This window comes from Symphalangus syndactylus, chromosome 13 (assembly GCF_028878055.3).
Source record: "Symphalangus syndactylus isolate Jambi chromosome 13, NHGRI_mSymSyn1-v2.1_pri, whole genome shotgun sequence".
Classification (NCBI taxonomy): Eukaryota; Metazoa; Chordata; class Mammalia; order Primates; family Hylobatidae; genus Symphalangus; species Symphalangus syndactylus.
Window position 1 is genome coordinate 116,891,498 of NC_072435.2, and position 22,233 is coordinate 116,913,730.

The 22,233-nt window shown below is 46.4% G+C and overlaps 1 protein-coding gene and 1 long non-coding RNA gene across 2 annotated transcripts in view; one reads left to right on the forward strand and one right to left on the reverse strand.

Moving 5' to 3' along the window:
- Positions 1 to 22,233, reverse strand: part of LOC134732068 (uncharacterized) — an 82,269-nt gene that overhangs the window by 27,563 nt on the left and 32,473 nt on the right. The window lies entirely within an intron of this gene.
- Positions 1 to 22,233, forward strand: part of P2RX7 (purinergic receptor P2X 7) — a 59,517-nt gene that overhangs the window by 23,362 nt on the left and 13,922 nt on the right. Inside the window, exons 3-11 of the mRNA XM_055237762.2 lie at positions 627 to 695; positions 5,517 to 5,589; positions 6,994 to 7,090; positions 9,857 to 9,937; positions 10,553 to 10,682; positions 11,972 to 12,108; positions 19,975 to 20,065; positions 21,755 to 21,820; positions 21,905 to 22,054. Coding sequence (XP_055093737.1) covers positions 627 to 695; positions 5,517 to 5,589; positions 6,994 to 7,090; positions 9,857 to 9,937; positions 10,553 to 10,682; positions 11,972 to 12,108; positions 19,975 to 20,065; positions 21,755 to 21,820; positions 21,905 to 22,054 — 894 coding nt within the window. The remainder of the gene's footprint in view (positions 1 to 626; positions 696 to 5,516; positions 5,590 to 6,993; positions 7,091 to 9,856; positions 9,938 to 10,552; positions 10,683 to 11,971; positions 12,109 to 19,974; positions 20,066 to 21,754; positions 21,821 to 21,904; positions 22,055 to 22,233) is intronic.

The window sequence follows — 22,233 nt, forward strand, 5'->3', positions numbered from 1 at the left end:
AAGGCGTGTGACTTCTAAATTTGCAAGCAGGGAAAATGAAAGCAGAATTGCCAAAAAGGAGAAATTAAAGTAGGGTTGAGGAGGCCAAAAAACAGATAAGGGGGCAGGAGGAACAAAGGGGCGTGTTTGTGGCCTGGGGAGCTAAAATGCTTTGCAAAAACCCATAAAGCCCAAGCTGCTATCTGTTTGTTTCTAACAGTGGGTCATTAAAATCCTGTGATTACTCAGTTGGTGGGATACCCTAGTGCCCTTTCATTAAAGTCCGGGAAAATCTGAACAGTGTTCCGATGAAGTATGCTCCCCTACCCTCGCCTCCCCAGGTCTCTTGAGTTTCAATTTAATGAGATTTTACTGTGCAAAAAAAAAAACATGAAAAGGCTGCTTTTGAGATTGCACTGGTAAATGACTCCTCAACCCATGCAAATGCTCCTTCACTCTCCCTCAGCTCAGCAGGGCTGCTCGTCCAGCTTTGATATTAAGCCCTCAGCATATTCCAAGTTGCCCACAGATCCTGATTTCTAGAAGCTTAGAAAAGTGGAGAGGTTCACCCAGCAAGCTGGATTATCATAATTAAGTAGTTCTCTTTTTAAAGGCCTTGCATTTTCTTAGCCTCTCCTTCTCCACAGGGGAACTCTTTCTTCGTGATGACAAACTTTCTCAAAACAGAAGGCCAAGAGCAGCGGTTGTGTCCAGAGGTAAGGAGGGGACCTGGAGTGGTGGGTCAGGTCGTAAGAGTTCCTGGGGGAAGTACAAGTCGGAAGAAGCAGAAATGAGGACCTGGGGTGTATTTGAGCCCACAAATATTTACTGAGCACCTGTCTCTTTTGTGGGGTAGGGCTGGGCTGAGTGGAGGAAGGGAGAGAACACATGGCAGTGTCTCTCCATGGCCACCAGATCTTTGTCTGCCTGCCTCAGTCTCTGGTTCTAGCACTAGGGACCCGTGCAGATGGCAACCCTGCTCTTTCCATCTCTGGCTCTCTTTGCAGCTTATGACAATGGTGATTCTTGGCATTTGCACAACATTTCACATTTGATTTGAGGCTCACAATGACTTTAGGAGAAAAATGGCATTTTACAACGCAGGACACAGATTCAGAGAGGTTGTGACTTCCCTAGGGTCACACAGCTTGCTGCAGGCAAAGCCAGGGTTAGGACCTGAGTGTCCTCACTCACAGCTTCTCCTACCACGGTTCACAGTGAACTGTCTGCAGGGCTGGTCTTGGAAAACCCTGGCACACAGCTCTCTTGCTCATTCATCCACTTCTTAGGGTCTCAGCCTCTCCATCATGTGCATGTGCCCCCATGACTCCCTGCCACCACCCCAGACAATCTTTCCCAACTTGGCTTTGCCCTCTCCAAAAAGCCGCCTCTTTCTGGAAGAGCTTCTTCCCTATCAAATCATATTTGTTTTATTCTGGGCTAGGCATGGTGGCTCACACCTATAATCTCAGCACTTTGGGAGGCCAAGGCAGGAGAATCACTGGAGCCCAGGAGTTCAAGACCAGCCTGGGCAACATAGTGAGACCTTGTCTCTAAAAACAAAACAAAACAAAAACTGTATTTGTCCTATTCTTTACCTCACCATCCTGCTCTCTGCTCTTAAACCAGCTTTTCTTCTAAGTTTATCTATATCAGCGTGTTACTGCTAGGCATTACCTGTAACTCCCAACCTCCCAGCCTCCCCTCTCAGGTAACGTAACTGTGCTGTACCAGGGACCATTTCCAACACTGACGGTTGCAGCAGCGCTGGTGATACCCAGCCAGATCCTCCACTGATGAGCAGGACCAGCCCTGCCGGTGGGGTTTTGCTCACAGGCCCACTCTGGCAACAAGGTCTAGCTTCCTGAGTGTCCAGGACCTCTGGGCAAAAGTGCTGTCTTTGAGTACAGTCTTTGCCATCATTTGTACCCAAACGCAGAACCAAGATAACATTCCCTTGGTGTCTATCTTGGTAACGCTTCCTCTAAAAGGAGAGCTTTCTACATTTGTTTTGTCCTCATCGCCCCTTAACTTTCCCTGCTGCTCAGATGAAATCTCTGACAGCCAGGCCAGCCAAGCCCTCCCTTCGGTCTCCCTTCCCAGCAGTGTTCCGTCTCCAATCCAGTTTGGGGGCCTGTTTCTCGTTTGTCCCATCCTTTGGTCACCTCTACACCACACTCTACCTCCATGTACACATAAAGACACTTCTGGACTTGTTGAGACTTGGAAGAAAAACAGTTAGGATAGCCCAGAGATTAAGAGCCTGGGCTCAGAAGCTAGACTGCTAAAGGTTCAAAACTTAAACTTCTTAGCTCTGTGACCTCAGGCAGGTGACTCTTCACCTCTCTGTGCCAAGTTGTGTGCATCTGTGAAATGGGGCTGAGAACAAAACCTAGCTGTTTGGATCATTGAAACAAATGAGTGAATACCTGTGACATGCTTAAAACAAGGCATGGTACATTATAAGCACTCAATGAATGTCAGTTGTTATGATTCAAATGACATGTTACTCCTCAGATAGGATGTCACGCAGAGTGGCTGGAACCCAACAGGCTCCATGGAGGCACTACCAGCCCAGAGAGCACATGTGACTCTTTGGGATTTTAACTTATGCTCCAGGCTGGTTTGGGCTGGTCTAATTGGGCATTCGCCTCCTCTCTGCCCATCAACACCCCTCTATCTTGGGTTGTCTCGGTAAATATGACCAAGTTCCAGTTACACACCAACATGAATAGATAATTGCTCCAGTTATCTGTGGCTGCAAAACAAACTACCCTGATCGTGGTGGGCTTAACACAAGCATTTTATTAATTCTCACAGTTCAGTGGTTGACTGAGTTCAGCTGGGTGGTTCTTCTGCTGGTCTCACTAGGGATCTCTCAAAGAGCTGCAGTCAGATTGCAGCTGGGGTTGGCATCCCTTGGAGCCTCAATTGGCACCCAGGGATAGCTAGACATCTCTTCCTCTCTGGGAACCCCTAAGAGTTAACCTCTCTTCAAGGTCTGTCCACATTGTCTCTCCAGCAGGGTAGTCAAACTTTCTAATAGTGGCTCAGTTTCCTCAAAACAAAACAAAAAAATAGAAGCTTCCAGGCCTTCTTAAGGCTTAGGCCTGGAACTGGCAACAGCATTCCTTCTGCTGCTTCTATTGGTTTTGCAGTCACAGCACAGGCTCAGCTTCAGAAAGTAGGGGAAACACTCCACCTCTCAATGGGGAAAGTGACCAAGAATTTGTGGCCATCTTTAATCCATGAAACAATCACAAAAGAGAAGATTAAGACAAAACTAATGCTGTTTTTTTTTTAATTTTAGAATTCCTTTTGGAAAGCAAAATAAAACTGATTTCTCTTCTTTCCTGAGATTCATCTCCAGTTGATAATGAAAATGTAAACTTTCCATGAGCCACAGTTAATGATCACACATTCGTTCCTTCCATGACTATCAAGACCTACTATTTGCCAGGCACTTGGGCTACAAAGATATGACCTTGGCTCTGTATTCAAAGGGTTCATAATTTAATTTGGGGAGTCACAAGGAGAGGAGACCAACGGCATGCCATGTGACAAGGCAGCCTGGGAAATAAAGAGATCATGAGAGAGTTTGAAAACTACAAGAAACATTCATTGAGCATGTACTATGTGCTAAACCCTTTCTTTTCATAACTCATTTAATCTTCACAACAACCATGCAAGACAATTTGTTGGCTGGGCATGATGGCTCAGGCCTATAATCCCAGCACTTTGGGAGGTCAAGGCAGGCAGATCATGAGGCCAGGAGTTCAAGACCAGCCTGGCCAAGATGGTGAAACACTGTCTGTACTAAAAATACAAAAATTAGCCAGGCGTGGTGGTGCGTGCCTGTAATCCCAGCTACTCAGGAGGCTGAGGCAGGAGAATTGCTTGAACCCGGGAGGTGGGGGTTACAGTGAGCCAAGATCACATCATTGCACTCTAGCCTGGTCGACAGAGCAAGACTCTGTCTCCAAAAAAAAAAAAAGACAAATCTGTTCACCCTGCTTTTACAGAAGATGAAACTGAGGCTCAGAGAAGTGAGTGAGCTGGCTGAGGTCTCTCAGCTAGAAAATGGTGCAGCTACTGCTGAACCAGATATACCTGGGTCCAAGACCTAGGTCCTTGACCTGAATCACTGTAGAAGCCACAAATTGCACAGATGACAAGGAGCAGAGGCTATTTTCACACCTATGTCATGTTCTGGCTTCCCCAAGACTGGCCATGAAGCCTGCTCCCTAGAAAACAGGAAGAGAAATATGCATAAACCAGGGCAGCTCATTTCTCTCTTCCATGTTCTGTCTTTCAGCCCTGAGACCAAGCTGGTCTCGTTTTCTTGGGCCAGGCGAGTGTCCTGGCCAATGTCTCTCAGTTCCATGTGTCCTGCTGAGTCTCCGCACCTGTTTGCCCTGCTCAGTCCTTTCAGCCACAAGGCCACTTGGACCAAGCCACCTGTCCTCCACCCCAGCCAGCATCCCTGAAAGTGATCCCCAGCTGCCCAGACTTCTGCTTTTCCCATTTTTATTTATTTGTATTGGGATATAATTCACATACCATAAACCCCACCATTTTAAAGTATACATATGATTCAGTGGTTTTTAGTATATTCACAGAGTTGTGCAACCATCACCACCGTCTAATTCCAGAATATTTTCTTCTTTCTTTCTTTCTTTCTTTCTTTCTTTCTTTCTTTCTTTCTTTCTTTCTTTCTTTCTCTTTCTTTCCCTTTCTTTCTTTCTTTCCTTTCTTTCCTTCCTTCCTTCCTTCCTTTCTTCCTTTCTTTGTTTCTTTTTTTAGGTGGAGTTTTGCTCTTGTCACCCAGGCTGGAGTGTAGTGACACAATCTCAGCTCACTACAACCTCCACCTCCCGGGTTCAAGCGATTCTCCTGCCTCAGCCTCCCTAGTAGCTGGGATTACAGGCACGTACCACCACACCTGATAATTTTTGTATTTTTAGTAGAGACGGGGTTTCACCATGTTGAGCAGGCTGGTCTCAGACTCCCGACCTCAGGTGATCTGCCCGCTTTGGCCTCCCACAGTGCTGAGATTACAGGCGTGATGAGCCACGGCGCCCGGCCTCCAGAACATTTTCATCACCTACAAAGGAAACCCCAAATCCAATAGCAGTCACTCCCCATTCTCCCCTTCCCCTGTCCCTGGCCACAGTCTGCTTTCTGTCTCTATAGATGCCTATTCTGGACATTTCCTATAAATAGAATCGTACATGGCGTGGCCTTTTGTGTCTGGCTTCTTTCACTCAGCATCATGTTCTCGAGGTCCATCCATGTTGTAGCCTGTGTCAACGCTTCATCCTTCTTATGGCTAAATAAGATTCTGTGTATGAATGTACCACATTTTATTTGTCCATTCATCCATCAGTGGCCACTTGCGTGGTTTCCACTTTTTTGGTGATTCTGAGTAGTGCTGCTATAAGCATTCATGTGCACATCCTGATGGATATCGAATCGCTTCTCCATGTCTTAGTAACACACGTCGCTTACTCCCCACTCTCTCATCCTTCTATCTGCAGTATCCCACTCGCAGGACGCTCTGTTCCTCTGACCGAGGTTGTAAAAAGGGATGGATGGACCCGCAGAGCAAAGGTACCTTCTGTTTCTTTTCCCGAGACCCTAGGGGTGGATGGTCTGGCATCTTGGTGACATTTGTGATGCCCAGTTCAGGTCTTCAGCCTCTGCTCTCAGCTGCCCTCTTCCACCATCACCAAGCCATAGGCGAGTCTGCCCATGCTTCAGCTTTGTCCCCAGCAGACCAGCTGCTGACTGTAAACATGACTCCAGTTTTCCAGTGAGAGAAGAAGCTCCTAAAAACCTAGCAGGTTCAGGGTTCTAATCGGTAGAAAAATCACATGGCCTATAGCATCATCTGAGTATTCTAAACTTTCCCCCTGAACCTCCTCAAAGGTTGAGGACCATGAACTTATACCCCCAGGGAACCTGGCAGCAATATCCATATTAACCTGCAGATTTTTTTTGTTTTTTATTTTATTTTATTTCTTAAATATTTTTTGTACTGTTTTATTTTATTTTTCTTTTGATTTTATTTATATCTAAAAGCAGTGCTATTGCGATACCTGCACAATTTCTTTATCTCACGTTTTAACTTAAAAAGGCATAGGGCACCGAGTACAGAGGCTCATGCCTGTAATCCCAGCACTTTGGGAGGGTGAGGCAGATGGATGCTTGAGGCCAGGGGTTCACGACCAGCCTGGAAAACATGGTGAAACCCCATCTCTACTAAAAATACAAAAATTAGCCAGATATGGTGGCACATGCTTGTAATCCCAGCTACTTGGGAGGCTGAGACATGAGAATCACTTGAACCTGGAAGGCAGAGGTTGCAGTGAGCCAAGATCATGCCACTGCACTCCAGCATGGGTGACAGAGCGAGACCCCGTCAAAAAAAAAAAAAAAAAAATCAGTGGTTATAATGCAAACACACACAAAAAGGCATATGCCCATTACTGCATTCTACTCCATACTGTATGTGTATTTGAGTTGGTATAAAAGTTATTTTAACATTGCTCACTATTTAATTAATTCTCCCTTGGAAACCGATTAATCATCCTGACACTCCAGGAAGATACGCCATGCTGATTTCATGGCTTTGCACATCCTGGACAGGCTGTGTGCCCCTCGAGGGACTTGTGCCCCTTTGAAAGGCCATGTTCTAGTCCATTTATACTAAGTGAGAGCGTACACCTGTTCCGCTCCTCTCATGGGCACCTTTTCTTGTAAAGAAACAAAAGAGCCAGCAGAATCCACAGTCTTTCTGTGTTCTCTCTGCTCTTTATTATGTTTTGCTTGTTTGCCTTGCCCTATGTTCATTGTGGTTAGGATGGGCTTGATGGAAGCTGAAGCTGCTTGGGTTGGAAAGCCTGGTCAAAGCTTAGACTCTTGCCTGGGTTGAGTTAATGATGTCCCTCCTGGAGAATGTCCTCTCCACAGTTCTTTCACATCTGTGGTTCTACGATGCTTTGACCCCCATAGGAATTCAGACCGGAAGGTGTATAGTGTATGAAGGGAAGCAGAAGACCTGTGAAGTCTCTGCCTGGTGCCCCATCGAGGCAGTGGAAGAGGCTCCCCGGTGAGTCGCATGGGTAGACAGACACAGTGGCCCTCAGCGGCGACCAGATGAGGCCTTGCCGAGGCTGCTTGGGCCTTCCCCTCTCAGCACAGCCCTGCAAAGTCCTGGGTCCTACCGGCTTGGAGACCCCTGCGCTCTGGATGCACTGCTTGGCACAAACTAGTGTCTCTGGGAGGGCCATGGTGGTTGGTAAACTATTGTAACAATCCTGTACCAACTGGTAAATAGCTACTACCCTGAGCATCCTTGGGTGTCCCTGGCCCCCTTCCCTCCCACAGATCTTCCAGGATACCCCCAGACCCCCTCCTCTAGTGCCACAGCAGGATCCCTTCCGACTTGTCAGTGTCCATACTGAGTGGTTAAGGATAGGAAGGAAGGAGGGAGATGGAAGGGAAGGATGAAGCAAGGAAAGAGAAGGGGAAGGGGAGGAAAAAGGAAAAGGGGTGAGGTAAAAGAGGGGAGGGAAAGGAAGTTTTCTCAAATTAAATGCTTACAATGACATACAGATTTGGTGGCCCCTTGTATTGATGCTTTGCTTCAATACACAAAGTCACAACGTTAAATCTCAGAAGCCACAAGGGCTGATGGATTTCAGTGGAGAATAGTTAGAAAGACCTGGATTCAATTCCTAGCTCTAACACATTTTTGCTGTGTGTCCTTGGGCAAATGGCTTAACCTCTCTGAGTTTCAGTGTCCTCACCTTTAAAAGCAGAATAATAATTTCATCAACTTCATAGGGCTGTTGTAACGATTAAATGAGATGATACTTGTACAGTTATTGTAAGGTAAGCCCCTGGCTTACACACACACACACACACACACACACACAATCTGCCCCTAGAAGTGTGGTGGTTCTAGACCAGCACTGTCCAATAGAACTTGATGCAGTGATGGAAATTTCTGTATCTGTGCTGTCCAATAGGGCAGCTACTAGGCACATGTGGCTATTGAGTACATGAAATGTGACTACTGAATTTTTGAAAGATAGATGATAGATGATAGATAGATAATAGATAGATAGATAGATAGATAGATAGATAGATAGATAGATAGATAGAGTCTTGCTATGTTGCTCAGGCTGGTTTTGAACTCCTGGGCTCAAGAGATCCTCCTGCCTTGGCCTCCCAAAGTGCTGGGATTACAGGTGTTAGCCATCGCTCCCAGCCTGAATTTTTAATTTAATTTAAATTTAAATAGCCACACATGTTTAGTGGCTACCATATTGGACAGCGCAGTTCTAGACTGACGTGATTCAGGATCATTCCCTCAGCATCGTGGGGCAAAGAGAAAACTGCCCCAAGCTGGCTTGTAGAAGGCTCAGGCGAAGGTTTTCCAGTGCCTGGATGGGGGGTGCACTCAGCAGCATCAGCCCTTATGGTTCTCAATCGCTAATAGCTCCACTCAGGTTCATTTCTAGGTCAGGGGCGTTTCTTTGTCACAGAAGGAATCACCCAGCTCTGGGAGATACAGCAGCCTCCACTCAGGTAGTCCTTGTTCAATACAAGCAGTCCTTGACTGGCTGTAGTTTCAGTTCCATCTCTGCCATCAACTCACTCATTAAATAAAATGCATCTCCAGTGTGCCTGCCTCTGGGCTGGATTTTGACGTGACCTGCGCAAGCAACTCCCTGAACTTCAGTTTATCATATATTATATGAATTAGCTAAGATGGTTCGTTTAATCATTCATTCAACACATCCATCACCACGTAGTAGGTGTTAGATATTTATTTCATACGTAACTACGCATAAGAGACTTTGCTAAGTTTTAGGTAAAATACAAGTCCCAGATACGGAGCAAGTCTCAACACTGTACATACCTGAATGTGTAATTTCATCAGTGTGAGAGGTGCCACAGTAAATGCCACTGGGTCTCGTATTATTCCATTCTCACACAAAGAACTACCTAGCCAGGTGCGGTGGCTCCCACCTGTAATCCCAGCACTTTGGGAGGCTGAGGCAGGCGGATCACTTGAGGTCAGGAGTTGGATACCAGCCTGGCAAACATGGTGAAACCCCATCTCTACTAAAAAATACATAAATTAGCCAGGTGTGGTGGCACACGCCTATAATCCTGGCTACTCGGGAGGCTGAGGCAGGAGAGTTGCTTGAACCCGGGAGGTGGAGGTTGCAGTGACCCGAGATCACGCCACTGCACTCCAGCCTGGGTGACAGTGAGACTCCATCTCAGAAAAAAAAAAAAAAAAAAAAAAAAAAAAGAACTACCTGAGACCGAATACTTTATGAAAAAAAGAGGTTTAATTGACTCACCGCTCCACAGGCTTAACAGGAAGCCTCAGGAGACTTACAATCATGGCAGAAGGCAAAAGGGAAGCAAACACATCTTACCATGATGGAGCAGGAGGCGGGTTGTGGGGGATGTGCCACACACTTTTAAACGATCAGATCTCGTGAGAACTCCCTCACTATCACGAGAACAGCAAGGGGGAAGTCCACCCCCATGATTCAGTCACCTCCCACCAGGCCCCTCCTCCGGCACACAGGGATTACAATTCAAGATGAGATTTGGGTGGGGACACAGACCCAAACCATATCAGATCTCAAGAAGGGAGAAATTCTTCTTAGAGGAGCTGGAGGGGCTTTGTGGAGAGTTTCAAAATGCTTTGCCCACTAGGTTTGCTGTATCCATTTCTCTTCACGCATCCCAAAGACCAAACCAAGAAACTAGAAGCCTCTGGTCCCACTGGCCCATGGGCTCCCTCGGTCCCCACTGTCGCTAATGGCCATTTTGCATGTCTCTCTCCCAGGCCTGCTCTCTTGAACAGTGCTGAAAACTTCACCGTGCTCATCAAGAACAATATCGACTTCCCCGGCCACAACTACACCACGTAAGTACCCAGGCTGCCTGGCCGTCTTAGTTATCTACTGCTGCATAATAAATCATCCCAAACCTCAGAAGCCTGAAACAGCAAACGCCTATTGTCTCCCACGGTTTCTGTGGGTCAGGAATCTGGGAATGACTTTGCTGTGTGGTTCTGTCTCAAGGTCTGTCAGGTTGTAGCCAAGCTGTCAACCAGGCCTGCAGTCATTTCTAGGCTTGCCTGGGGCTGGAGAACCCTTTTCCAAGCTCTCACACAGTTGCTGGTGGGAGGGCTCAGTTCTTCACGTGAACCTCGCCCTAGGACCACTTGAGTATCCTCGGTACATGGTGGCTGGCTTCTCCCAGAGCAAGTGACCCAAGAGAAACAGAGCAAGCAACCAAGAGTATAACCAAGATGGAAGCCACAGTCTTTGGGAGTGAGACCCCAGCACTTCTGCCATATGCCATTGGTCACACAGATCAACCCTGGTCCAATGTGAGAGGCCACTGCCCAGGGGTCCCAGGAGGCAGGGATCATTTAGGGCTTTCATGGAACCTCTCCACTGCACTGGCTCACTCCTGGGAAAGAGACAGGTCTGTTTTCAATCGAGATGTCTGTTTGTTTGCTTTTAATTATGCACAGGAGAAACATCTTGCCAGGTTTAAACATCACTTGTACCTTCCACAAGACTCAGAATCCACAGTGTCCCATTTTCCGACTAGGAGACATCTTCCGAGAAACAGGCGATAATTTTTCAGATGTGGCAATTCAGGTTGGTGGTGCTTTATACGCTGGGATGTGGGGCTGTGTGTCTGGGGGATGGAGGATGTCAAACAGCCAAGAGGCCGGGCCACTGGGTCTTCATAATGTGGCTCACATTTACTGAGCATTTCATAAATCCACCCACTGCGCTAAGGACTTTACCTACGCTGCCTCGTCAAATCCCAAAACAATCTTATGAGTGAGAGCTTCTTGGTGTATTCCTTTCCTGTGGTTGCCGTAACAAGTTACCAAAGCTTAGTGGCTTAAAATAACACATATTTGCTTATGTTGCCAGAGATCAGAAGTTGGAGATGTTTTTCCCTGAGCCAGGGCCATGCTCCCTCTGGGGCTTGAGGGGAGAATCCAGTTCCTCAGCTTTTCCACCTTCTGGAACTGCATTCCTTGCATTTCTTCAAAGCCAGCAGCATAACATCTTGCCTCAGTGGCCACTTTCACTCCCTATCCTGTGTCCAATCTCTCTTTGCCTCTGTCTTACAAAGAGAGAGAGCATTTACAAGAGGGGGCATTTAAGGACCAGCTGGATAATCCAGGATAATCTCCCATCTCAAGATCCTTCATTTAGGCTGGGAGCGGTGGCTCACGCCTGTAATCCCAACACTTTGGGAGGCTGAGGTGGGCGGATCACCTGAGATCAGGAGTTCAACACCAGCCTGGCCAACATGGTGAAACCCCATCTCTACTAAAAATACAAAAAACAAAAATAGCCAGGCGTGGTGGTGAGCTCCTGTAATCCCAGCTACTCGGGAGGCTGAGACAGGAGAATCGCTTGAACCTGGGAGGCAGAGGCTGCAGTGAGCTGAGATCGCACCACTGCACTCCAGCCTGGGTGACAAGAGTGAAGCTCCATCTCAAAAAAAAAAATCCTTCATGTAATCGCATCTGCAAAGAGCTTTCCCTAGGGGAGTACTAGGAGGTAAAGCAGAAAAGATATTTGATAGAGTGCCCTGAATTCCAGTCTAATAAGTTTGGACTTGATCTTTAATGGGGGCGTGGGGGGCATTACAGGTGTTTGGGTACAGGAGTGGTCTGTTGAAGTTGTATCTTAGGACAATGAGTTTAACCATGATGTGTCCCAGACAGGAGTAGGGAGAGTGAGGAGATGCCATTGTGGCCGCCACAATAACACTTGTGCGAGTTAGATGGGGCTGTACATATGGTTCTTCAATCAGCATTTTTCCTCTAAAAACCTCAAGCAATCGTGGCTATGCAGGGAGATGTCTGGCGGTTGCATAACTCACACCCAGCAGCCATAGAGACTGTCTCTTGTTAATCCTTCAGGGTGGAATAATGGGCATTGAGATCTACTGGGACTGCAACCTAGACCGTTGGTTCCATCACTGCCATCCCAAATACAGTTTCCGTCGCCTTGACGACAAGACCACCAACGTGTCCTTGTACCCTGGCTACAACTTCAGGTAACTCCAAGGCCCAGGTCAAACTCACCCAGTGGCTGAATCGCATTCCCAGGAACTGGTGAGACTAATTTTGATTTCCAAGGCAACAAGATGAATGAAAAAAGACTTTCTCTAAGAACTAGGTGATAACTGAATTTTTTCCATAATTTTTTAAAATTCTTAAAAGAGATGCATGCTCTTTATTTTTTACTTATTTATTTTTTTGAAATGGAGTCTCGCTCTGTCACCCAGGCTGGAGTGCAATGATGCCATCTCAGTCACTGCAAACTTCCGCTTCCCAGGTTCAAGTGACTCTCCTGCCTCAGCCTCCCAAGTAGCTGAGATTACAGGCAGATGCACACTTTATAAAACAAAACTATTGGGAAACAGAAAAGCATAGAGGGGGATCAAAATCACCCATAATTCCCCTACCCTGAAATAATCAATGATAACCCTCGGGGGAATTTTCCTCATCTGTACCGATTATTTCATACAGCTCCTACGAGATCATAGCATATATATATATATTCTGCGGGGTTTTTTCATACCCCAGTCACTCAAAATTCTTTGTAACCATCACATTAATGATCATAACATTCCATTTTGTAGGTGAACAAATAACAACTGCTACAATTCAGGGAGTGTTTTCTTTTCGTTTCTTTTCTTTTTTTTTTTTTTTTTTTTTTAGATGGAGTCACACTCTGTTTGCCCAGGCTGGAGTGCAGTGGCACAATCTCAGCTCACTGCAACCTCTGCCTCCTAGGTCCAAGCGATCCTCCCACCTCCCAAGTTTCTGGGACCACAGGCATGTGCCACCACTCCCAGCTAATTTTTGTATATTCAGTAGAGACGGGGTTTCACTGTGTTGGCCAGTCTGGTCTCAAACTCTTGACCTCAAGCGATCTGCCTGCCTCGGCTTCCCAAAGTGCTAGGATTACAGGCATGAGCCACTGCGCCTGGCCCAAGGAGGGTTTTCCATATGCCAAGCACTCCCCGTCACCATTCCTAAATCTCCCAACAACCCTGGAAGGAAGATACTGTTTCTGGAAGATGATTTGCCCAAGACCCACAGCTGATAGTACATGCTGCATAATTCTAACCCACGTCACTCTGACCCCACACTCACACTCCATCCCTTCCTTCCCATCTCATGATTTTCTCACCCACGCCTCCATGATTGGATATTTGAGTTGCTTCCAGTTTTTCTATTACAAGTAACCACAGTGTGCATCTTTGCACGTAAACTTTTCTTTGAATTCCAGGTTACTTCCTTAGGATAAATTTCTAGACTTATTGAATCAAAGGTTGTGAACATTTTATCATATGCTTTTTATTTTTAAAAATATCTATGGTATAATGTTTCATTTTTTTTTCTGAGACAGAGTCTCACTCTGTCACCCAGGTTGGAGGGGAGTGGGTGCGATTATAGCTCACTGCAACCTCTGCCTCCCAGGCTCAAGCGATCCTCCCACCTCAGCCTCCTGAGTTGCTAGGACTACAGGTGCACACCACCATGCCCAGCTAATTTTTAAAATTTTTTTGTAGAGACGAGGTCTCACTGTATTGCCCAGGCTGGTCTCAAACTCCTGGCTCAAGCAATCTGCCTGCCTTGGCCTCCTAAAGCGTTGGGATTGCAGGTGTGAGCCACTGCGCCTGGCCTCTAATTTTCATTTCTAGGATTTTTATTTGGTGCTTTTTCAAAGTCATCTATTATTGTTCCAGTGAGTCCCATTCTTACTTTAAGGATCCTACTCCTTCTATCTATTCTACTGTATCATTCTTTTCATACTGACCTATTATCCGAAGTAACTTGGGTGGGAGTTCTCCTTGTGGGCTTTGAAATACTGTCTTCAGTAGAAAAGATCTTATGCAAAGTTCTGCATGTGCTGTGTGTTATGGAGGTATTCCTTATATATTATTCAAAGCAGCCTCATAAACTGGCAGGCAGCCCCTTAAATGTGTTTCTGTTTCTGTTTTTTTGCTTTTTGGCCTGCATGAGACAGGGAGGTGTAATGGCTTGAGACAGGTCAGGTGCGGTGGCTCATGCCTGTAATCCCAGCACTTTGGGAGGCCAAGGTGGGAGGATCACTTGAACCCAGGGGTTTGAGGCTAGCCTGGGCAACATAAGGAGACCCCATCTCTACAAATAATAATTTTTAAAACATCAGCCAGGTGTGGGGGCATGCAACTCTGGTCCCAGCTACTCAGGAGGCTGAGGCAGGAGGATGGCTTGAACCTGGGAGGTTGAGGCTGCAGTGAACCATGGTTGTGCCACTGCACTCCAGCCTGGGTGACAGAGTGAGACCCTGTCTCAAAAATAAATAAATAAAAATAAAATTTGAGACATTCAATGTAAAACCTTGGACTTTCTGCTTTTCTTGAAAAATTAAACTATTTGATTAAAAAAATTAAACTATTTTGACAACCCAAGGTCCGTATCTTACATGGTGACCACTGGCTGGAGCTGAGTATCAGGGGTCCTATTTAGAAAGGGGCTGGGCCTTCTGCTTCATCACTGTCCCCGCCACTCCTGAGTGCTTATACCTGGCCTGCATCACTCATTTCTGTCATCTGCCTGGCCCCTGTAGGCATTTGAGTTTGAAACCCTTGACTTAAAGGTGGGCTGATGCTTTTTGCTTCCTCTGGGTCAATGGAATTTCATCCAGGGCACTGAAACCAGCTCCTAACTGAGATAACTTTTTGATCATCCCCTGCTGCTGTGCTGAACAGGCTTATGGCCATTAGTAAGAAGAGAGGACAGGATGAGTGGTCTCCTGACTGCCCTTCCAGGGTGTTGTTTTAGCTGTCAGCAGAAGCATGTGGGACAGTGTACCAATCAGGTGTCAGCAAATGTCCTTCCAGTGGCTGAGTTGAGCCCAAGAACATCCGCTTCTGGAAAGATCTGAGCCCTCTGAAGGCCTGAGCCAGTTGTGATGTTAATATTCTTTTAGAACAAAGTGGTAGAGCATTTGTTGTCTAGAATGAGCACCAGAAGAAAGCTTTGGCCAAAAATAAATTGTTGAGGGCTGGGAGCAGTGGCTTATGCCTGTAATCCCAACACTTTGGGAGGCCGAAGCAGGAGGATCAGGAGTTAGAGACCAGCCTGGCCAACATGGCGGAACGCTGTCTCTCCTAAAAATACAAAAATTAGCTGGACGTGGTGACAGGTGCCTGTAATACAGCTACGTGGGAGGCTGAGGCAGGGAGAATTGCTTGAACCTGGAAGGTGGAGGTTGCAGTGAGCCAGGGTCATGCCACTTCACTCCAGCCTGGGCGACAGAGCGAGACTGTCTCAAAAAAAACACTTAAATAAATAAATAAATAGTTGAGGTCTGATGAGTAAGTGGACAAGATATTTTCCAGCAGACACACAAAAGAGAAGGAAATTACAGGTTATAGGAGATATTTCAGAAAATATAACTTTCTAAAACATAGGAAGTTGAAGAAGTTGATCACATTACAGAATTCTGTCCTTTACAAAACGATCTGTGGTGAAATGTCCTTATTCAGTGAATAGGTGATTCCGCTTATGCACGACCTGTGTGAAGTGGGTCAGGCCACATAGAATGCACGACGCGCTTCTCAGGCCCAGCAGGAGTTATGTATCTGTGTTAATTTCCTGTGGCTGCTATGACTCATTGCCACAAATGTGGTGGCTTAAAACAACAGAAATTAATCTTCTTATAGTTCTGGAAGCCAGAAGTTTGGAATCAAGATGTCAGCAGGGCCACACTCACTCTGATGCTCTACGGGAGGGTCCTCTCTTGCCTCTTCCAGCGTCTGGTGGCTCCAGGCATTCCATAACTTTATAGCAGCATCACTCAAATCTCTGCCTCCATCCTCACATGGCCTTCTCCACTGTGTCTCTATGTCTTCAGTCTCTTTTTCTTTTTCTTTTTTTTTTTTTTTTTGAGACAGGGTTTCACTCCAGTCTCCTAGACTGAAGTGCAATGGCGTAATTTCGGATCACTGCAACCTCTGCCTCCCAGGCTCAAGCAATTTGATCTCTCCTTTATCTTATAAAGATACTAATCATTGGATTTGGGGCTTACCCTAAATCCAGGATAATCTCATCTTGAGATGTTTAACTTAATTATATCTGCAAACACTGTATTTCCAAATAAGGTCATATCACAGCCACTAGGGATTAGATACTGGAACATATCTTATTTGGGGGCTCAACCCATTCCAGTGTACAAAAAACACTCTTGTTCAAGGCCCAGTGTTTCTCAGGGCATGGCCCACTGACTACCTGCATCAGAATAATCACTTGGTACCTGTACTGGAAATACATATTCCTAGAAACATCTCAGAGCTTCTGCAACCACTCTTTGGGGGAGGGGCTCAGGAGTCTGCCTTTGAACATACTCACCCCAAGTGATTCCTTTTTTTTTTCTGAGATGGAGTCTTGCTTTGTCACCCAGGCTGGAGTGCAGTGGCGTGATCTTGGCTCACTGCAAGCTCCGCCTCCCAGGTTCACACCATTCTCCTGCCTCAGCCTCCCAAGTAGCTGGGACTACAGGCGCCTGCCACCACACCCAGCTAATTTTTTGCATTTTTAGTACAGACGGGGTTTCACCGTGTTAGCCAGGATGGTCTCGATCTCCTGACCTCGTGATCTGCCTGCCTCGGCCTCCCAAAGTACTGGGATTACAGGCGTGAGCCACCGTGCCCGGCCGTCACCCCAAGTGATTCTTGCCTTCAGTTTAAGAGCCACCATAACAAGACTCTGGAAGCAGAAATTCACATGCTTACTACACAATGTTAACCTTCCCAGGCAAACCAACTCACATAGGGAGATAATGCCAATCCCAGGGCAGGCAGTGGCAATCCATGCTTGCTTGTGTATTAAAAAACAAATCACTGCCTGGGCATGTTGGCTCATGCCTATAATCCCAACACTTTGGGAGGCTGAGGTGGGTGCATCACTTGAGCTCAGGAGTTCAAGCCAGCCTAGGCAACACAGTGAGACCATCATCTCTATAAAAAATTTTAAAAAATTAGTCGGGTGTAATGGTTTGCACCTGTAGTCTCAGCTGCCCAGAGGCTGAGGTGGGAGGATGACTTGAGCCCGGGAGGCGGATGCTGCAGTGAGCTATGTTCGAGCCACTGCACTCCAGCCTGGGCGACAGAGCCAGATCCTGTCTCAAAAAACAAAAACACACAACAACAAGAACAACAACAATAAAGATAAATCACTCAATATAGCAGCAGGAGAAAAAGCTCTCTTGAAATAGTCACATGCAAAGAAATTGAATTCCCTCCAGTCAGAAAGAGGCACTGAAGTGCCTGAGAATTTCTGATCGATTTCAACGTCAGGTTTTGAGAGGTTTTTTAAAAACAGTTTCAGATGTTTCTTACTATTTTTTTGGCAGAACATCTGCCATCTGCTTTCTTCTCTCCCCACATCTTGTAACTAGATGGTGAATTAATAACTCAGAAAAAATATATATGTATATGTAACGTAATCTAAAAACAATCATCAAAATGTGGTGAGAAGAAGGGGCAGATTTAAAAGTTTTATGAAGCATTCGTTTTAAGCCTCCTTAATTATTCTTGAAAAACAAAACACACCACTTTTCCTGACTGCAGCACTGGTGAGGGTTGTATATTATGGGTGACTGTGATGATTTGTGTCTGGGGCTTAATTTTTAAAGTTAGTACTGAGTGATGACAGAGGGAGGTCAATGCTACTGAAAGAATATTTTGTTTGTTTGTTTGTTTGTTTGTTTGAGAAGGAGTCTTACTCTGTCACCCAGGCCGGAGTGCAGAGGCGTGATCTTGGCTCACGGCAACCTCTGCCTCCTGGGTTCAAGTGATTCTCCTGCCTCAGCTTCCCGAGTAGCTGGGATTACAGGCGTCTGCCACCACACCCAGCTAATTTTTGTATTTTTAGTAGAGACAGAGTTTCATCATGTTGGCCAGGCTGGTCTCAAACTCCTGACCTGAGGTGATCTGCCTACCTTGGCCTCCCAAAGTGCTGGGATTACAGGCGTGAGCCACTGCACCTGGCCAAGAAGAATTTATTACATACTTTTCCCAAGAGATGGGGCCATACCACACCATGCCAGGCCACACCAGGCCATGCCACAGTAGACAGGGCCACAGGAGGAAGTACCAGATTCGGTCAAGAGGCAGAATAAAGGGGAAAGAATGGTCCAGAGCTTTATTGTGTTACCCAACGTAAGGGCAAGGCAGGACTGGAGAAACACCTTAGGGTTAACTACTTTGAAAAATGCCAGTGGGTTCTGAGTTACAGGAATGTTCTCTAAATGTCTGGCCCTCACCCTACCTGTCCCTAAGGAGAAATACTGGAAAGTTAGAAAAGGAGGTGGTTGAGGGATTGGTTGGAGGGTTTGTAATATGATTTTCACACCCTCACAAAAGCTGGATTGCAGAGGAGATGTAAACAACTTCAGCCTTGGGAAGCCAAGATGAAAGGATGGCTTGAAGCCAGGAGTTCAAGGCTGCAACAAGCTATGATCCCACCGCTGCACTCCAGCCTGGTTGAAAGAATGAGATCCTGACTCTACAAAACATTTTTGAAAAAAATTTTTTTCTTTTTCCATTTTTTTTTTTTCTTTAGACAGTCTTGCTCTGTCACGCAGGCTGGAGTGCAGTGGTATAATCTCGGCTCACTGCAACCTCCGTCTCCTGGGTTCAAGTGATTCCCGTGCCTCAGTGTCCTAAGTAGCTGGGATTACAGGCATGTGCCACCATGCATGGCTAATTTTTGTACTTTTAGTAAAGATGGGGTTTCACCATGTTGTCCAGGCCGGTCTTGAACTCCTGACCTCAAATGATCCACCCACCTCGGCCTCCCAAAGTGCTGGGATTACAGGCGTGAGCCACCGTGCCCAGCCGAAAAATTTAAAAATAAAAATTAGCCACGTGTGGTGGTGCACGCTTGTAGTCCCACCCAGCTACTTGGGAGGCTGAGGTGGGAGTATCACTTGGGCCCAGGAGATGGAGGCTGCAGTGACCTCTGATCATGACAGTGCTGTCCAACCTGGGTGACAGAACAAGACCCCACCTCAAAACAAACGAAACAAAACAAAAAACACAACTTCAGCCTTTAGTTTGGCCCTGTGATTAGTGATTGCCAAATAGACATATACACAATCTAAGAAAATACAGTGTGCCTGTCCCCAGTCCAGTAATTAGTATCTAAGATTTACCACCACCCACTCCTGCTTTGTTCTAGATGCCAAACCTCTTCTTCCCCCTTAAGGAATAGTCATATTGCTTGAAGTTATTTTTTTTTAATTTCTCTGCTTGTTGTTAATCCTGTATTGGTTTAAAATGTGCATTTTAATCTTAAGCGGCAAGCTGATTTTCTGTCACTCTGAGATGATGCAAGTACAGGTGGTGACACGGGGAGGGGGGAATGCTCTTTGGTTCCAGGTGGTTGGAGAGAGTCACCCAGGGCTTTGCATTGTGTTCCTTCCCCTGCCATCTGTCACAGAGCCAGGGGACAGACCAGGAGGACTAGATGGGCCACGGTTTCGGCTTTTCCTTCCATAAAATACCAGCATTTTTTGCCAGATGCAGTGGCTCATGCCTGTAACCCTAGAACTTTGGGAGCCTGAGGCAGGCAAATCACTTGAGCTCAGAAGTTCGAGACCAGCCTGGGCAACATGGCAAAAGCCCGTCTCTACAAAAAATACAAAAAATTAGCCAAGCATTGCATGCCTGTAGTCCCAGCTACCTAGGAGACTGAGGTGGGAGAATCACCTGAGCCTAGGAAGTCAAGGCTGCAGTGAGCGGTAATTCTGCTACTGCACTCCAGCCTGGGTGACAGTGAGACCCTGTCTCAAAAAAAAAAACAACCCAAAAACCCAGCACTTTCAAAGAGATCTTATAAATACAGATCCTTTTCTTCCACAGATATGCCAAGTACTACAAGGAAAACAATGTGGAGAAACGGACTCTGATAAAAGTCTTCGGGATCCGTTTTGACATCCTGGTTTTTGGCACCGTAAGTCTCCTTTCCCAGCTCCGGGTACCGGCATCCTATGACTGTGTCCTACTTACTGCTGTGGGGCCTCCATGGAGGGAAGGGTTTTGGTCTCAGCCATCAGCTAGCACTGGGCATTCCGCACATGGGATAAAAGAGGAAGATGTTCTCGGGGTGCTGTCCCTGAATGAGTCATCTGACGAGTACAGGAGTGGGCCTGGAAAGCAATTCTAACATTCGGCTTTAAAAATACTCTGATACTTAACAAGAGAGAGAAAGAAATCTCTCTGTAAAATAGTTTGTAAGTAACAGAATCCAATTCAAATTGGCTTAAGGGGAAAAAAAAAAGTTTTGAGTGGGCTTTTTTGGGTTCATGTAACTGAAAAAATCCAGGGGTTATTTTTAAGCTACAAGCATGGTTGGATCCAGGTGTTCAAACAATAACATCATCATCAAGAACTTGCCACCCTCCGTGTCTTATATACGTCCTCCTTGGTCTTGACGGCCATCTCTCTATGAAGGTATCAGGCAGTACCTTCGATCTGACCAGTTTAGCAACCTCAGTGAAAAGAAAACACCTCTTTGCCAGAAGGTTCAGCAAAGGTCTCAGACAAATGTCATTGGCTCTGATTGGCCCGCTATGGATGACATGCCCACTGCTGAACTAATCACTGTGACCAGGGTCATGCCATACTCCCAGTGGTTGGTCTCGAACCAGCCCTAACCCAGCCCAGGGGCCAGCGGAGAGGCCAACACCCCAGCCCCTTCAACACACACACACACACACACACACACACACACACACACTACATGGACTGAAAAGAAAATTGGAGTGTTGCCTTCTGAAGATGGAAGGAAAAGATGCCAGGTATGCAAAAATCAACATATCCCACCATATCCTGTCCAAGAGCATGTTATCTATGTAAGATGGTGATAAGCAGGACGAGAAGCAGTAAGATATAGCTGAGAGAATGCAAAGACCACTGGGAATAAAAACCACAAGGCTGGGCCGGGCACAGTGGCTCATGCCTGTAATCCCAGCTCTTTGGGAGGCTGAGGCAGGTGGATCATGAAGTCAGGAGTTCAAGACCAGCCTGGCCAACATGGTGAAACCCTGTCTCTACTAAAAATGCAAAAAATTAGCTGGGTGTGGTGGTGGGTACCTGTAATCCCAGCTACTTGGGAGGCTGAGGCAGGAGTATCTCTTGAACCCAGGAGGTGGAGCTTGCAGTGAGCCGAGATCGCACCACTGCACTACAGCCCGGGCAACAGTGCAAGACTCTGTCTCAAAAAAAACAAAACAAACAAACAAACAAACAAAAAACAAACAAAAAAACCCACGAGGCCACCCAGACATTCCTTCCTTCTGCTTCTGAAGTAATGTCAAACCTTTTGGAGGAGAAGCTTGTCTGAAACCCTCACCTTGTATGGAGAAACGATAGCCCTTCAGTGGGTCTCCCCTTAATGTGTGGGCCTCAGTGCTTGCTCATGTAAAACCTTTATGAGTCCAAGCACACCCTGCACGGCTGAAGCAGGATGCCTGAGAATCAGTTTCAGTCTGCGTAGTCTCCGCCTCAGCCAGCACTTGAATGCATCTATCCAAGTCACAGCATGAGGCTCCGCTCCCTGATAGAACCAACAATTGCACGTTGAAGCAAAAGAGTGTTGTTCTGAATTTCACCTGAGTAAACTCTCCCACTCTGTTTTTAGGGAGGAAAATTTGACATTATCCAGCTGGTTGTGTACATCGGCTCAACCCTCTCCTACTTTGGTCTGGTAAGAGATTCTCTTTTCCACGCTTTAGGAAAATGGTTTGGAGAAGGAAGTTACTAACGTGGCGCGTGTCTGCATTTTCCCGAGGCCACTGTGTTCATCGACTTCCTCATCGACACTTACTCCAGTAACTGCTGTCGCTCCCATATTTATCCCTGGTGCAAGTGCTGTCAGCCCTGTGTGGTCAACGAATACTACTACAGGAAGAAGTTCGAGTCCATTGTGGAGCCAAAGCCGGTGAGGCCGCTGTGTTCACAGGACACCAAGACACGGAGAGATTCCGTGAAATCACTGAGAAATGCACGAAAGTTAGGCCCAAATCACAGGCTTCATCCTGTAGTGGATACGTCTCTGGGCTCTACCCTGATCAACCAACTCTCAGATAAATTTTTTGGTCTTAGAGAAGAATAGAAACA